Raw genomic sequence first — 16,527 nt, 5'->3', positions numbered from 1 at the left:
ATGGTGGATGTTTGGAAAGAGGAAGAAGAATGAACACTTGATACAAATATATGAAAACTACTAGTTGGGGTATTAGACCAGGCTGCACTGAAATAAAATTTGTGCAAATCTCAAGCCCCCCCTTGATTTATGTGCCTTCCCTAGGCCACCCACTTGAAACTTCCTTTTCTCTGGTTCTTATGCTGATCCAGTATGGACTGCTAAAGTCAGGGCTTGTGTCCCAAGTTGGTGATATCCCCTAGTCCCATTTAACTCAATAGCTACCTGGCAAAAAAGAAAGTAAATCTTAAATAGAATATGAATCATGATGTATGAATTCCTTTGTGCAAAACCCAGTCCCCCAATGGAAGATTTAAAAGATTATTTGCCAGGTGCAGTTACATTTATAATTTCTTCACTCTTCTACGTCAAAATATATACTCTGCACTATAGTAGTTTTACCATGAGTACTTTATTCACAGCACAAACCCTCTAAGAGAAGGAAAGGTAAGAGGCAAGCCATGAACCCTCCCTAGAGGGTGTCACCTACATGTATTTTCCCAGAACCCTCCTCAGGGCCCCCATGACCTCCTTATTCCTCAGGCTGTAGATGAGAGGGTTTAGGGCTGGGGTGACAATTGTGTAGAAAACAGAGATAATGTTGTCCTGCTTGGGGTTATGGAACAAACTGGGCAAGATATACATGAATGTGGCAGCTCCATAGAACATCCCAACCACAGTAAGGTGGGAAGAGCATGTGATGAGGGCTTTCTTCCTACCCTCATTTGAGGGCATGTGGAGCACAGTAAATAGAATCAGTGAATAGGAGGCAAGGATAGCAGCAAAAGGCGGCATTAGGAACGTCACACCCATCACATATACCATGAGTTCATATCTGGAAGTATCAGCACAGGCCAACTTCAGCAGAGGTGGGATCTCACAGAGAAGGTGCCTGATTTCCCGGGACATGCAGAAAGGGAAGTGCATGGTGTACAAGGTATGTCCTAGAGCACTCAGGGATGCCAGGATCCAAGAGGTCACCACCATGAGCCAGCAGACCCTTGGTCTCATGAGGACCATGTAGTTCAGAGGATGGCAAATGGCCACATACCTGTCATAGGCCATGAAGGCCAGTAGGAGGTCCTCTGCACCACCCAATGCCAGTGCTAGGAACATCTGAAGGGCACAGCCTCCAAAGGAAATGCTGTTTTCTTGGTGCAGAAAGTCCACAAGGGCCTTCGGAGTGACAACAGATGTGAAGAGGAGGTCCATGAACGAGAGCTGTCCAAGCAGGAGGTACATGGGCATGTGGAGTCGGACATCCATTGTGATGACCAGGAGTAACAGGCCATTGCTGGTCAGAGCCAACATGTACAGGATTGTGATTGTGGCACAGAGCAGTTCAGGAGACCCACTGTTATTCAGAATGCCCATTAAGATGAAGCCACTTACCAAGGAGGAGTTCCAGAAATCCATTCTGTGAGGTTTCTTTAGTTACCTGGAGCTAGATGAATACACCATGAATTATTGCTTAGATATTCCCCTAGTTTGCTAACATCGGAGGTACCTGAAAGATACCTTTCTCACTGGTATCTGACTTTACCTTCTGATTTCTCAATCTTTTAATTGTACAAAAGACTCATCTAAATGGATAATAAACACCACAGTATTAGCTAAACGTTAAGAGACTGCTACATGAAAATATTATTTATGGGTCTTCCCAGAAAGATTAAATAGTCTCATGATACCAATACCTTTGATTTTTCTTGTATGGGTAGATCCTGACTTACTATGGGGTTTCAGTTCTGATGACTCCATTGTAAGTAGGTTCTGATGTAAGTAAAATACCTCATTTTTTAAAAATCAGTTTTCACTATTATTGCCTTTTATTATCAATATCTTTATAAATCTGACCTTTATTTGTAGTTAGGGGTTGGCATGAGAATTATAATGTCAACAAATTACTCTTTGCTACATTATATGTAGTACATATTACTCACGATAAGATGTGTTAAAAAAAGAGGAAGGTCATAAGTGTGGTTTACCATAACTCAAATACATTATAAGTCAGGGACTACCTATATATATGTTTTATCTCTAATTTCTGGTAATGATTTAAATATCCAGTTAGCTTTGTAGCTACATACATCTGTTTTAAAAATGAAAATCAAAATTTGATTTAAAAAAAGCACTTCTAATTTTTTCCCATATAGCTTATTTCCATGTTTGCAGCACTCAAGGGTGTAGGCACAAGTTTCATTAAAAGAGCTAAAGTTTGCTCGTCTTGCTTCTCTTGGCCAGTCCCACATTCTCCCATGATCCTGAGAGAGAAGGGAGCCTGGACTGTCTGAAGCTAGGATATGGTGTATTTGAGGTAACATTCATTGCTTTTAGAACTAAACCTTTAAGATATTGATGCTTAATTTTATATGTCACCTTTGATAGATAATGGTGCCCAGTTGTTTGGTCAAACACTAGTCTAGATGTTGCTGTGAATGTGTTTTGTTGATATGATTAACATTTACAATCAGCTGACCTTAAGTAAAGGAGGCGGTTGCCCTCAGTAATATGGGTGGGCCTCATCCAATCAATTGAAGACCATAGGAGCAAAAATTGAGATTTCCAGGAGAAGGAATTCAGGCTCAAGACTGTAACACAGATATCCTGCTGGAGTTTGTAGCTGCTGTCTGGACTAAGAATTTCAACTCAAGACTGTGAGAGTTTCTAGCCTGTTGCTTGATCTACAGAGTTTGGACTTGCTAGCCCCCACAATTGCATGAGCCAGTTCTTTAAAACAAGTCTCTCTCACTTTCTTTCTCTCTCCATATGTTTATTTATTTGGTTCTATTTCTCTGAAGACCCTTAACTAACACAAGTACCAGTGCAAAGATAGGTGTTTTTTAGCAAGTTATGGTAAGATGTGAGTCTAGCTGGATTCAAATATATAATAACAGATAAGGTACTGCCTAGGAAGATTTGGAATGGGTAGGAAGATTTGGGTAATTATGTTTGGGAGAAATAGTGAAAGGCGTGGGCAACAAAAGAGCGCATATTGCATGTTGTAATCCTCAGTAATTCTACCACCACTCTCCTGCCTCTGACCCAGATTCCTGCTCTCCTTCTTGCAGTGCCAGAGCCTCCACAACAGATTGAAGGGGCACAGGAATAGGGAGGAAGAGCCCCTTTCTGGAATGCTGCTTTTCGTGTGTGGTATCCAATCCCAGGCAGAAGCCAACAGTAACAGGGACTGAGAATGATAGAAATTCTTAGATAAAGCCAGCTCTGAACATGTGCTTAAAGAATTGGGAAACGCAACACCGTTCTGTAAATCATTTCCCCACAATATTGATTATATATTTGACATTTCATTAGTTTCCACTGGGCCCTTCTGGTGCAACAGGACTTTAATAGTAAAAAGGTATCAGATCATATCACAGGCATATACTCTGCTCTTAGATGGTCTGTTGGGGTCACATAGCCTAAAAAAGATAGGTACAAAAACACCTTGTCAGAGGTCAACAGCTTCCAAGGTCTAAAGGCAGGTACTGATACTTCCACCAGGAAGCAGATATCCAGGCCTGGGCTGTAGCACAGACTCATTATCAGTCTTAATTTGTTTTTTGTTTTTCCCTTGTTTGGAAATATAGAGAAGGGATTGAGATGGAACATAGAACCCAAAGCGCTAGGATTATCTGCTAGAAAGAGTAGTATATGTTCTTGGGATCTGATTTGGACTCTATTTCTCTACCCAACATTACTAGAGGCTACACATTTGCCTGAAAGGAAGACAAAGTCCTTACCTCAGGTGGTGAGAAGCCCAGCTGACAGACCACTCAGACTATCCTGTGGGTTGTTTGAGGAACAAGAATGTTCCAAAAGAAATGGGGAGGGGAGATGTGGCTTTTTCAGCAGTATTCAGTTCGTTTAAGTGTCTGAGGGCTTCAAATGAGATCAGGTGTTAGGATCTTTATTTATCCCTTCTGTTCTTCTGCAAGTCTTCTTCAGAGATGGCAGTGGAGACAGACAGACAGCTAATACAGTCCTTGAGTCATTTCTTATGGAACAAGAAGATGACTTTCCTGTTCTCACACCTGTGAAGAATTAGCAGAAACTGCTTCTCTCACACAGTCTCCCAGGAAGGGAGCCCACCTAATCCTGGAGTGTTTGTCAGATGGAGCCTTTGAGTCCAGGTGTTCAGACTGTCATTTACTCTGCTCTGTCTGGTTGTGAAGATAAAACAGGGGGAAGTAGATATTGGAAGGCTGCCCCAAGAAGATCAAGCAGTGACCAACCTCCCTGTTGCTGGAGCCAACAGTGAACCAAGGCCTGTCCTGGGGAAACTATGCTGACTCCTTATCCTGTAACCTCATTCTACTTTTGTTTTACCCTGATGTTTAGAGGAACTGATTCTCTCAGTTGAAATGACATCCCCTGGAAATGTTGGCTCATGAAATGGGATGTTAATGAATCCTCTTGAGCATGTTTCCTGACCTGCGGTCCCTATACTATTCTATCACCAAATGAGCTCTGAGGCCCTTGGTTTTGATTCCACCCTAAGGGAAGCACTGATGGCCTGGTTCTAAATAGCTAATTGAATACACAGTATCAAGACCAGGAAACAAGGGTCTCTTGCGTGGCTGCTTCTCTGCCCCAGATCATAATATGTGTTCTGTGGCATGTGTGGGATGATGATACCTGTTCCCCTCCCCGCCCTTCAGGATCCTCTTATCCTGGACTATTTCCAATTCAATATGACCACATTCATTGGAGTCTGCAATTACCAGACAGGCCCTCCGTTCATTGAACTTTCACAATCCAGTGAGGCTCTGCATATGTATGTGTGTCTTGGTGGTACTGTTGTATGCCACCAGTGAGCTCGGTGATGCTTGAAGGGAGAATGGACAAGTTTCCAAGTATTCAGGAGGAAACATAAAAAGAAATCCACACTCTACTGAAACTGTAAAACGTCAGTGATAATGAAAGTCTCTTAAATGCTTCCAGGGGTAAAAGACAGATTACCCACTAAGACAATTAGATGGCAGTGAATTTTCAGTGACAGTAATAGGACAAGAGAAAAGTATCTTCAGAATTGCTAAGGGGATATAACTGCACACCTAGAATTCTGTGTATTGCTAAAGCGTCATTCAAGAGTGGGGATAAATGAAAAATAAAAACTAAAAGCACAATATATTTTAGATTCATCCATACTCTTGTGTATGTTAGTTCTCGTTAATTATGAATAGTATCCAATTGTATATATATATACATAGCATAGGTTGTTTATCCTTTCAGCAATTGAAGGACCTTTAGATTGTTTCAAGCTCTTGTTGATTTTGAAAAAGCCAATATAAAAGTTAATTTACAGGGTTTTGAGTGAATATAGGTTGTCTACTCACTTGTGTAAATACTTAGAAGTGAAATTCCTGGATTGGATGATAAGTGTATATTTAAATTTATAATAAATTGCCAAACACTTTTCCATAGTGACCAGGCCATTTTGTATTCCCAATTGTAGTCTTACTTTGCATTTTATGAATATTGTAAAATTTTGTAGCCTCTTTAAATTCTGAATCAAAATGAATGAATTATGGCCTGAGGCCTTAAATTTCGAGTCTTTTCAATTAGCACTCATTGAAAAAAACAGTACTTTTGGAAAGAAAATAGGATGATTTATGTAGGTAAAGGAAGAAGTACAATCTAAACACACTTTTTAGGAAAAACACATACACACACACACTTAGGGTTGACGATTAAGACATGCTCATTGGTCATCGTAGGTAATGATATTAAAATTCACATTTTCCATTTTATAAAGTATAAAAGCTATAATTTTGTCAGGTAGATGAATCATAAATCTCTGTTCTTTGTTCCCTCTTCATGTTGAAGTATAATTTTCAAAATTTAAAAATATGACTATTACAAATAGAACAAAACCAAAACCACTGCCATTGAGTGGATTCCGCCTTATAGTGACCCTATAAGACAGAATAGTACTGCCCCATAGGGTTTCCAAGGCTGTAAATCTATGGAAGCAGACTGCCACATCTTTCTCCACTGGGATGATGATATACTTACTAATTTATTAATGACTGGAATTGGAAGATGATAAAACTGGTTCAAAAAGCATTTGAGGAACAGGAGTTTACGTATTTTATTATGAAAGGCACTTTAAAATGTTAGAATAAGATTGTCAGGTTAAAGGCAAAATGGGCTGAAGGCCCAGAGAGCAATAAATTGAAACCCTTGTGGTTAAAAATTTGTATTTTTTACTATTCACAAGTTATTTGCAACTCTACAGGACACGAAACCACAAACTACCACGTAAGATCAGGAGTTTGTGTCTTTAATTAACAGTAAATTACAAATTCAAGCAATTGTATATTCTAAAAATTACATAACCCTTGAGTCAGCCTATCCAATAATGCAGTAGACAGAAAGATGTGCTGCCCAGATCTTCCTCGGAGCCTTCCTGGGAGTCTCTAGGGAAATTACTCAAGGATTGCCTCAGGCTTTCATTTACTCTCCTGAGGTCTGGGAATGAAGACAAAAGCAGGAGCAAGTAGCTATTGGGGAAGGAAAAATTTTGCGGCCCAGCTGTTGGAAATGTGGTCAATCTACAGCCTCCAGCTCTCAGCAACTTTGGGGTCTGTCTCAGTTGCAGAGAGCCTTTGCCCCTGGTTCTCTCTCTTCTGGGGCAGCCAGTATCCATGACTGAGATAGGGAGGGTCCACTCTGTTTGGCCTGATGTCAGATGACTCTGGCTGGCAATTCTCACTCCACAGATTTCTGCTGGGCTGGACAAGCTTTGCTGAACTTGAATCAAATTCTATTTTTCCTCTCTCTGGTGCTGCTTCCTCCCCTGTCCTTTTATAGATATTGGCCACTAATAAATATCTCACATACACTCCAAACTCTACTTCAGTGTGGCTCTGGCTATTCCACCTGTGACCAATACTGTTTTGATATGACATTTGAGGGCTGGAATGACTGGCCTGGACAGTGTAGCTCAGGAGTTCCAGCAGGATTGATGATTATAGAAAATAATTATCGAGAGCTTATTATGTCCCAGGCACTGTTGTAAGCACTTTATGTATATAACTAATTTAACATTCACAACTCTATGGGGGATATACTTTTCAAACCCCTTTTTACAGAGTGTTCAAGTAACACGTCTAAGTCTCACAGATAGTAAGTGTTAGAGCTGGGGATAAAACCCGGGCAGTCTGGTTCCAGACTCATGATTATACTCAAGAATCAGTCTCAGTTCTAGCCCTAAAAGTTTGTACCAAAACTCCAATCTGATAGGCAAACATAGCACTTTTGTTCAGTGACAGTAATAGCGATAGAAAGAAGTAAAAGGAGGTTGGCGTGATTGAATACTCTTCCTGGAAGGTATGAGGGAGTATTTGCAAAGAGTCGAAATTCCAAATTATTTTGTGAGTTAAATATAATCACAATATATCAATGGGATATTTTGAATATTGGCAAATAATTCAAAAGTTGATCAGGAAGAATAAGCAAGTGATAAAACTGAAGGAAAAGTTGGTGAAGAAAAGTGAGAGATGGGAGTATTGATAAACTATTGGAATTAGAGACCTAGCCCAGAAATATTCACTACCACCAAATTTAAAAGAAGAAAATATATATTCAGGCAACTGTAAAAAAAAAGGGGGGGGAATATTAATAGCTAAAATGGAAGAATTATTCAGAATGCTGATTTAACTGGCTATTTGTAAATGTAATAACTTTAAGCCTCACATACATCATACAAGGTATTTTGGAACTTCTTAATTCAATGAATTTAATTTCCCAGCTTTTTAAAATAAATCTTTCCACTGCAATAAATCAAATGATAATAATAAAGCATGTTTAAGCAAGCTAGAAAGTGAATTATATATTTTAGCCTTCCTTTTTTTTTTCATGTGGATAACCATACCATTGCCATCTAGTCATATGCATATATATATAATCACTTCAAGAATGAGCTCCTTTGACTCTTTTGATTTTTCAAAACACATCCGCGTATATACACAGGCCACTTTTTTTAATTCAAACAATATACACAACAGATTTTCATCACTGCTCTTGTATCTCTAATCCTCACTGCAAATCTGGAAAATGTCTCATTTTAAAAAGATTCTGTGCAAGTTTCCAAGTAGAAATGTCAGGTTCCACTTCTTAGCCTCTTCCACTATCTCAGTGTAAACATTCATCTTTATCTGTGTAATCAATGTCAACTGCTTGCAAGATTTGCAGTGCAAATGCAGATATACATCTATTATCCTTTCCTACTAATTGTTCAAGCATCTATCTACCTCATAAACAGAAAGTTGAATGTATTATTGAGGCTCCTTGTCTCTATCAATTGTCTAAGATCCAGTACAAATGGTAGCAGTCTTATTCTGGTTTTAAGAAGCTACTGGAGTTTGGTTACTCCAAAACTACTATTATTTCTCAGGGCTACATTATATTGAATTTTAAACTTTATCCGCAACCGTGTCTACTCAGTAATTGTGTTAAGATGATGCCCTACCATAGAGTGACTCTAAGACACATACTCAATGTTCTTCTTTTTCTAGTTACTTTTATAACATGAGCTTCCAAGGACAAGATGATATGTCCCAAGTAAATTCAGCTTAAGGTCTCTATGCTCACAAGATACAAAGGAGAAAATAAAGGCAATTTTATAGAGTATATGCATCATCTCAGATAGTGTATCATCATTAAAGATTGATTGAACCGATTACATTTATAATTCTTTCACCCTACTATGGTGGCAGGTTTACTATGGTGGCCCTGTCCCTGGATGGCACAATCGGTTAAGCACTCGACTAGTAATGGAAAGTTTGGTGCTTCAAACCCACCCAGAGATGCTTTAGAAGAAAGTCCTGCTGATCTGCTTCTGAAAGGTCATAGCTTTGAAAATCTTATGGAGCTCAGCTCTACTCTGCACCCATGGGGTGGCCATTTGTTGGAATCGATGACAGCAACAGGTAATGCTGGCCTTATGTGAGTACATGATTCATAGCACAAATCCTCTGATTTAGAGAAGGAATGGAGAAAAGCAAGCCATGATCTTGTCCTAGAGTGTGGAGGGTGCCTACGACATGTATTTTTCCAGGACCCTCCTCAGGGCCCCCATGACCTCTTTATTCCTCATGCTGTAGATGAGAGGGTTCAGAGCTGGGGTGATGATTGTGTAGAAAACAGAGATGATGTTGTCCTGCTTGGGGCTGTGGAAAGAACTGGGCAAGACATACATGAATGTGGCACCTCCATAGAACATCCCAACCACAGTAAGGTGGGAAGAGCACGTGACAAGAGCTTTTTGCCTTCCCTCATTTGAGGACATGTGGAGCACAGTAAATAAGATTAATATGTAGGAAGCAACAATGACAGAGAGGGGAAGCAAGAGGAAAGTCACACCTGTCACGTACACCATGAGCTCATATCTGGAAGTATCAGCACAGGCCAACTTCAGCAGAGGTGGGATCTCACAGAGAAGGTGCCTGATTTCCCGGGACATGCAGAAAGGGAAGTGCATGGTGTACAAGGTATGTCCTAGAGCACTCAGGGATGCCAGGATCCAAGAGGTCACCACCATGAGCCAGCAGACCCTTGGTCTCATGAGGACCATGTAGTTCAGAGGATGGCAAATGGCCACATACCTGTCATAGGCCATGAAGGCCAGTAGGAGGTCCTCTGCACCACCCAATGCCAGTGCTAGGAACATCTGAAGGGCACAGCCTCCAAAGGAAATGCTGTTTTCTTGGTGCAGAAAGTCCACAAGGGCCTTCGGAGTGACAACAGATGTGAAGAGGAGGTCCATGAACGAGAGCTGTCCAAGCAGGAGGTACATGGGCATGTGGAGTCGGACATCCATTGTGATGACCAGGAGTAACAGGCCATTGCTGGTCAGAGCCAACATGTACAGGATTGTGATTGTGGCACAGAGCAGTTCAGGAGACCCACTGTTATTCAGAATGCCCATCAAGACGAAGTCACTTCCCAAGGATGAGTTCCAGAGCTCCATTTTATGTGGTTTCTTTTTTTGCCTAGACCTAAATGGATTCTGAAAGAAAGCTGTGCTGTGGTGTATTGTTCCAGGTCACTGTGAGATAGCCAATAGAAATCCCATGGAATGAAATATTTTCCTCTTGGCAGCTAAGTTTGCTTTTCTGATTTCTGAATTTTTTAACTGAATTATGAAAGCACCAGATAAGTGAGGTATGGGTATTTTGGTAATAGCAAATTATTTAGAAATCTCTTTTAATAAGGTATCCAAGAGAATATGCCCAAGCAAACATCACTGTAGATAGATGTTTCTGTTTTTATAGTAACAAAATGTGTTAGGGATTCATTTAAAATCTAGGTGGTTCACTTTGTAATGCAGATCTTTGATATCTTCTCCCCTAGTTATTATGTCTGCCTTAACTTGCACAGCTCATCGTTGTTGACAGCTTCCTCAAGAGAGGACCCTATTGGCTTTTGGATCACTTGTTCTCTTGCACTCTCCTTGTATTCTTGATGAGCATACTGCTATTCTGCTGGAATGAAAATAAATTCTGGGCGGCACTGTGTGTACAGTGGTAGAGATTTTGGCGGTAAATCTGTAGGAACATTAAAAAAGGTGTTTGAATATTTACGGGTAATGATAACATGTTTGTTTGGAAGGAGACATAGAAAAGATAATAGGTTGAATTTGCAAAAGCTTGTCAAGGTGTTTGTGTTTAAGGCATATGATAAAAGGAATGAACTAGAAACAAGAAAACGTAACCCGAAGCTATCATGTCACCTGAGAGTCACAGTAAGATTCGGAACTTAGAAAGCAGATGCCTCTATCTCACAAACGTAAGCAATAGGAAGGATACTGGTTCTCCTGAATCATGAATTCAAGTGATAGCACTAGGGGAGAGGAGTTGAAGGTGAAGAGGAAGTAGAGTTGTGTGATTTGTGGTGCAGCAGTTACTTAGCTGGCTCTTTGTGAATGAGGATCTTTCACAGCTTGATGAGCAGCTTAGGAAATATTTTAGAGGAGAAGAGAATTCTTCATCTGTCCTTTGTATCATCTGCACCAATTCTTCCAGTATTCTGTTTATGTCAGCACCCTGGCCATCTCAGAGTTGGAATATTTAATTGGTAGGATCATAAAATCCTGAAGGTGGAAAGGCCATCTGATCCAGCTACAATTTTATTCATTCAATAAATATTTGCTAAGGACCTACTTGGTCTAGGGTTATTTCATAAAAAAAAAAAAAAAATAGATGTGTAAAATTCATCACACAAACAACTACATACACCCAGTGGTGATTATTGATATATAAAGAACAATGTAACAAACTAAGGGTCCACAGAGCTGAAATTTTGGGAAAGGACTCTATAAGTAAATGACAAAAAACTACAGACTGAGGATGAATAGAAGGTAGGTAAGAAGGATCCAGGTAATACTGAGAGAGGAATGTGTGAAGGTCAGAACATCTGAAACATAGTGCAACAATCTCCTCCCTGCAGTTTTGCCACGGTGAACTCTAGGCCAGAAACCTATCAGAAGAATGCCCTCTTTAAAACTGTATCTCCTCATTCCTTGGGGTCTAAGGTCTTTCTCTTGCCTCACAAAACCAAAACATTGACTGGCTGGCTATCTTCGCCTATTGACAACCACAAAGAAGACAAGTTCAAAGATGATTCTTAGCTCAATGCCTGATAATTATTAGACTGGAAATCTTTTGCCTTTGTTTTGTTTTTTCAATAAAAAATGAATGGAGGAAGGAAAATCTTTAGCTGGGCATATTTCTGTAGATTTCTGCCTCAGGAGTTTGGACAGGATTTCAAAGAGTAGAAGATGTAGTGCTTAAGTAAGCCAGTGTAATCAAGAATCATGACCCTTTGTTACCCTTCACCAAATTTACCACTTATCTATTGTCTCTTTAGGGTAAGACAGTACACAACACTGGGGAAGCCAACACAACTTGCACAAGGCAAGATCACGGAAGCTCCATAGACAAATCTAAACTCCCTGAGGGACTGAATTGCTCGGCTGAGGGCTATGGAGACCATGGTCTCAGGCAACATCTAGCTCAACTGATATAACATAGTTTATAAAGAAAAGGTTCTACATTCTACTTTGGTGAGTATCATCTGGGGTCTTAAAAGCCTGTGAGTGGCCATCTAAGATACTCCACTGGTCTCACCTCTTCAGGAGCAAGGAAGAATGAAGAAAACTAAAGATACAAGGGAAAAATTAGTCCAAAGGACAGCCCAGGGGCAAGGACTAGAAGGCAGGAGGGGAAAGGAAAGCCAGTAATAGGGAACCCAAGACTGGGATAAGACAGTGTTGACATGTTGTGGGGTTGTTAACCAATGTCATAAAACAATATGTGTACCAACTGTTTAAAGAGAAACTAGCTTGTTCTGTAAACCTTCATCTAAAGGACAATAAAAAATACATAAATAAAGATGGAACTGTGAAAAAAAGCAAAAAACAATCATGATCCTTTTCACCTGCCTTCCTCTTTCTGAACCAAGGTCCCTGCTTTCCCTCCTTTTCTATTCTCTGGCTCCTCTTCCCCAACCCTGTCTTAAAAGCAGGGTCAACAAACATACACTGGGATCACAGTTCTTCTTCTCAGTCACAGAAGAAGAATCCCCTTTCTAGAAAGCTATTGATGGTGCATGGGGGCCTCAAACCAAGAGAAGTCATCAGAGACTATGCTTAATACAGGAACATTGTTGAATTTCATGGGAAATGGTCAGACAGAGTCAATTAACAACATGGAACCAAAAATCTGAAAACATTTTTATAAGTTCTCTGTATTAATGCTCAATAAAAATTTCATTGACTTCATTTGGCTTTTTCTGTGGCTATAGCCCTGGTGGCACAATGGTGAAGAGCTTGGCTGCTTACCAAAAGGAAGGCAGTTTGAATCCACCAGCTGCTCCTCAAAAACTCCATGGGGTAGTTCTACTCTGTCCTACAGAGGGTCTCTATGAGTTGCAACTGACTTGACAGCACATAACAACAACCACATAGTACTTTAGCGTCAAGTAGGCATCTAGGGAAGAGGCTCTTCAACTATTTCCAGATGGTCCCCTTTGGGGTACTACCCATTTTGGGGCATAATCAGACTATTAGATGCCAAAATAACCCAGATGTGCCAAAAGTTAAGTATTGAGACTTTTATCAAGAGGCCAGCAACAGGAAGTATAGGAAACCAAGTCCATACTTTCTCCACGTACAAGGTGCCTAGAAGGGAGTGAGTAAACTATTAAGCCCAAGGCACTAGAGAACTGGAAAAGCAGAGAAGTGTAAGGTGTTGACCCTCTTTCTCAGCTCTTCCAGACCCCATGTAGTTCCTTGAAACAAAGACAGAGCCCTTACTTCAAATGTGGAAGGGTACAGCTGCCTGACCACACTGATGGACCCGAGGTTCAAACGAGGGATGAAGATTTTCATGAAGGTAGAGAAAGAAGTGGTTTGTCTGGCAGGGTGGGATGTAGGTGTGTGTATGACTGTGTCCGAGATCAGAAGTCAAAGATTCTTCCATTTTACTAGCATTGCAAGTCCTCTCTGGGGATGGTGGTGGACGCAAACAGGTAGCTGAGAGAACCTAGAGATCCAGGGGAAGTAGGATCTATCTCTCACTACCTTGTCTCATCCAACTCCTCTTATTGAGATATCCCTCTCAGTCTTGTAGTGACTCCGACTCAGTTATTTAGTCCGGGCACTCAAATTGTCATGTATTTCTGTCCTGCTTGGTATCCATGACAAAAACTGAGTACAGGAGAAATTTGGAGGAAAAAGGGAGAAGCTTCCCAATGGAGGCCCTGTAGTGCCCAGCCTTGCTGTTCTTGGGGTAGCAGTTGGCCAGAAGTCGGCATTTTATTACTTCAGCTCAAATGACCTCCCTTGAAAATGCTGCTCCAGGAAGCAGCATTTTAATGAGTCCCCTGGGTGTGTTACCTGAACTGCCACTCTCATAAACTTCACCCACTAAATGAGCACTGAAGCCTTAGGATGTTTTTTCCCCCGTATGGACTTGCTGAGGCTGTTTCTAAATCACTAACCACACATTGTGAGTAACTGACTTAAGAAGCCCCTGGCCAGCCCTCTCTTCAAATTATAAAGTATGTTTCATGGGTTCTGTAAAATGCTGCCATCTGACCCCCTTTGGGCCTCTACTCTGGAATAGTACAAACTAGAGGGAATTGGACTCCAGTTTTTCTGTAAATATCAGGTCTTCATTTACCTTGACCTAGCATCCAAGCACTGATTTACTGGACCTTCCTGTGCTTTTCAGTTCTTTGTTCCTCCTTTCTCCTCCCTTTAACACATGTGCCTGCTTGCGCATGTAGGTATGTATTGTGTACTCCCAGTGTTGGTGACCAGTGGGCTCAGCAGCTTGGAGCTCTGATGATGATACAGCATCCACCTCCACCCATCACTGCTTTAGTTCCGGCCATTCTGATCTCTCACCCAATTCCTTGCCATATCCTTCTCATTTTTCAGCATCTCCTTAATCATTCGTTTCTCCAGTAAATGCTGAAAAGTGCTGCAGGAGTTATCATACCATTTTGCTTTTGACTTTAAAAAAATAAAAAAGTAAGGTTTTCCTTTTTGGATTATAAAAGACAAAGCACATGATTGATGTAATTGGTCTCCTTGAATTCCACAAGGGACAAATGTTGAATTGGTGAATGTTGTGTTTTGTATTTTTTATATAATAAAATAAATAATATACCCAAGAAAGTTATTGCACAAGTCCAAACAAAGAAATATAATTAAATATGTTTTTACTTTTCTCATTGTAAAAAAGAATGCACCCCAAATGAACTTGTGCACATGTAAAATGGAAGAGCAGCACTTTGCAAAATGGGAAACAACCCTTATGCCATAAACAGAGGAATGGATAAAGTTTCATACATAGGGATATTATATTGCAATCAAAACAATTAAACTAGGGAAACATGCAACAATATGAATAACTCAAACCAAAACCAAACCCGATACCACCGAGTAGATTCTAACTCGTAGCAGCCCTGTAGGAGAGAGTGCAAATGCCCAAGGCTGTGGAAGCAGACTGGGGAGCAGCTGGTGGGTTTCAATAGGTAACTTTTCCGCTATTAGCTGAGCACTTTAGCCACTGTGTCACCAGGGCTCCATTAATAACTGAGCAATCTAGTGTCAAGTGAAAAAAAGGAAAGTTCTAAAGATTACACATCACTGGTGCTGTAGTGGTTAAGTGTTACGGCTGCTAACCAAACGGTCGTCAGCTCAAACCCAACAGGTGCTCCTTAGAAACTCTGTGGGGCAGTTCTACTCTGTCCTATAGGATCACTATGAATTGGAATTGGCTCGACAGCAACAGATTTGGTTTGTGTTTTTTTAGACCCCATTTGTAGCATTAAAATCTCAAATAAAATTAACTTTTTGAGAATACATGTATATAAAACTATAAAAGAGAACGAGGAACACAGGATTTTGGAAAATACTAAAATGAAAGGAGGCAGGGAAATGGATTGGGGATGGCCACATAGTTAGATGGAAGATATTACCAAGGTCCTAGCTTTTGTTTGGGGTTGTTGGTTTATCATCATAATGAATTAATTCCTTACACATCTGCCTTTCACTCTTGCTTTCTACTTCATAGACAAAATAAAGGTCGTAGGTGACTAATTCCTTCAGATGCCTCTTTTCTTTCACCTCTTAATTATCTTATCTGGGAACTATCTTGGCCTTTTATTTGAGAGGAATAAGTGCTCCTTCCCCATTTAGGGTTGACTTCTGCAATTACTACTGAGATTCTAACTTTCTCTTCTTCACTGCCTGCTCTTTGCTCCTTCACTGACATGCTCTTCTTCTAGTATCTTTAGCTCTCTTGTGATCCTCTGATCTAGCTTCCAGGTATGATCAATATTTCCCTGTTCAAAGAAATAATCTCTTGGTTTCCCATTCCTTTTAGACTATTTCTCTAAATCCTTCCCCCCCCGCCCCCTTTTCTTTTTCCTTTGGCAATAAATTTCTTGGAAAAGCATTTATAATCACTGAATCTACTTCTACTTTGAATTGTTCACTCTTTATACATTAAGGTAACACTTATTGCCTGCTATATCAGAAAACCCAGGAATCACAGTAGCATGACCTAATAAAATTGTATTTCTTACTCATGTAACAGTTCAGTGCAGATGTTCTTGGCTGGAGGCTGTCTTCGACTGCTCTTCTCCACAGTGGGTGCTTCAAGAACTCAGATTTTTCCATGTTGTGGAGCTACCACCTTCAACATGTGGTTCCCAGGTTGATCACAAAAGTCATCTTCATTCTGGGGAGCCCGAAAAGAAAGATACCCTGGGGGATGAAATGTACATGTTTTTTATGGCTTAGATCTGGAAGTGGCACACTTTTGCGCTGTACTCCTCACTCCCTTAATATCTGCCTCCTGCCAAGAACCCTACATGAGCTCGCCCACCATTCTTTGCCCCAACATCACCCAATGTCCTCTTTGCAAAACCCAGTAGTGTGTATTGTTTTATTTTACTGACTATATTTTGAGC

General features: G+C 40.4%; 2 protein-coding genes across 2 annotated transcripts; both read right to left on the bottom strand.

Moving 5' to 3' along the window:
• Window positions 1-525: 525 nt before the first annotated feature.
• LOC126079313 (olfactory receptor 2AG1-like) lies at window positions 526-1,455 on the bottom strand. The gene has a single exon (XM_049890247.1). The coding sequence runs from the start codon at window positions 1,453-1,455 to the stop codon at window positions 526-528; it is 930 nt and encodes a 309-aa protein (XP_049746204.1).
• A 7,624-nt stretch (window positions 1,456-9,079) lies between these two features.
• Window positions 9,080-10,012, bottom strand: LOC126079312 (olfactory receptor 2AG2-like). The gene has a single exon (XM_049890246.1). The coding sequence runs from the start codon at window positions 10,010-10,012 to the stop codon at window positions 9,080-9,082; it is 933 nt and encodes a 310-aa protein (XP_049746203.1).
• Window positions 10,013-16,527: the final 6,515 nt, after the last annotated feature.

The sequence above is a fragment of the Elephas maximus genome, chromosome 7 (assembly GCF_024166365.1).
Source record: "Elephas maximus indicus isolate mEleMax1 chromosome 7, mEleMax1 primary haplotype, whole genome shotgun sequence".
Lineage (NCBI taxonomy): Eukaryota > Metazoa > Chordata > Mammalia > Proboscidea > Elephantidae > Elephas > Elephas maximus.
Note: the sequence above shows the minus strand (reverse complement) of the source record. Positions and strands in the feature narration are given on the sequence as shown.

Excerpts from the sequence above, each read along its gene's own strand:
- LOC126079312 (XM_049890246.1), bottom strand. The coding sequence starts at position 10,012 with ATGGAGCTCTGGAACTCATCCTTGGGAAGTGACTTCGTCTTGATGGGC.
- LOC126079313 (XM_049890247.1), bottom strand. The coding sequence starts at position 1,455 with ATGGATTTCTGGAACTCCTCCTTGGTAAGTGGCTTCATCTTAATGGGC.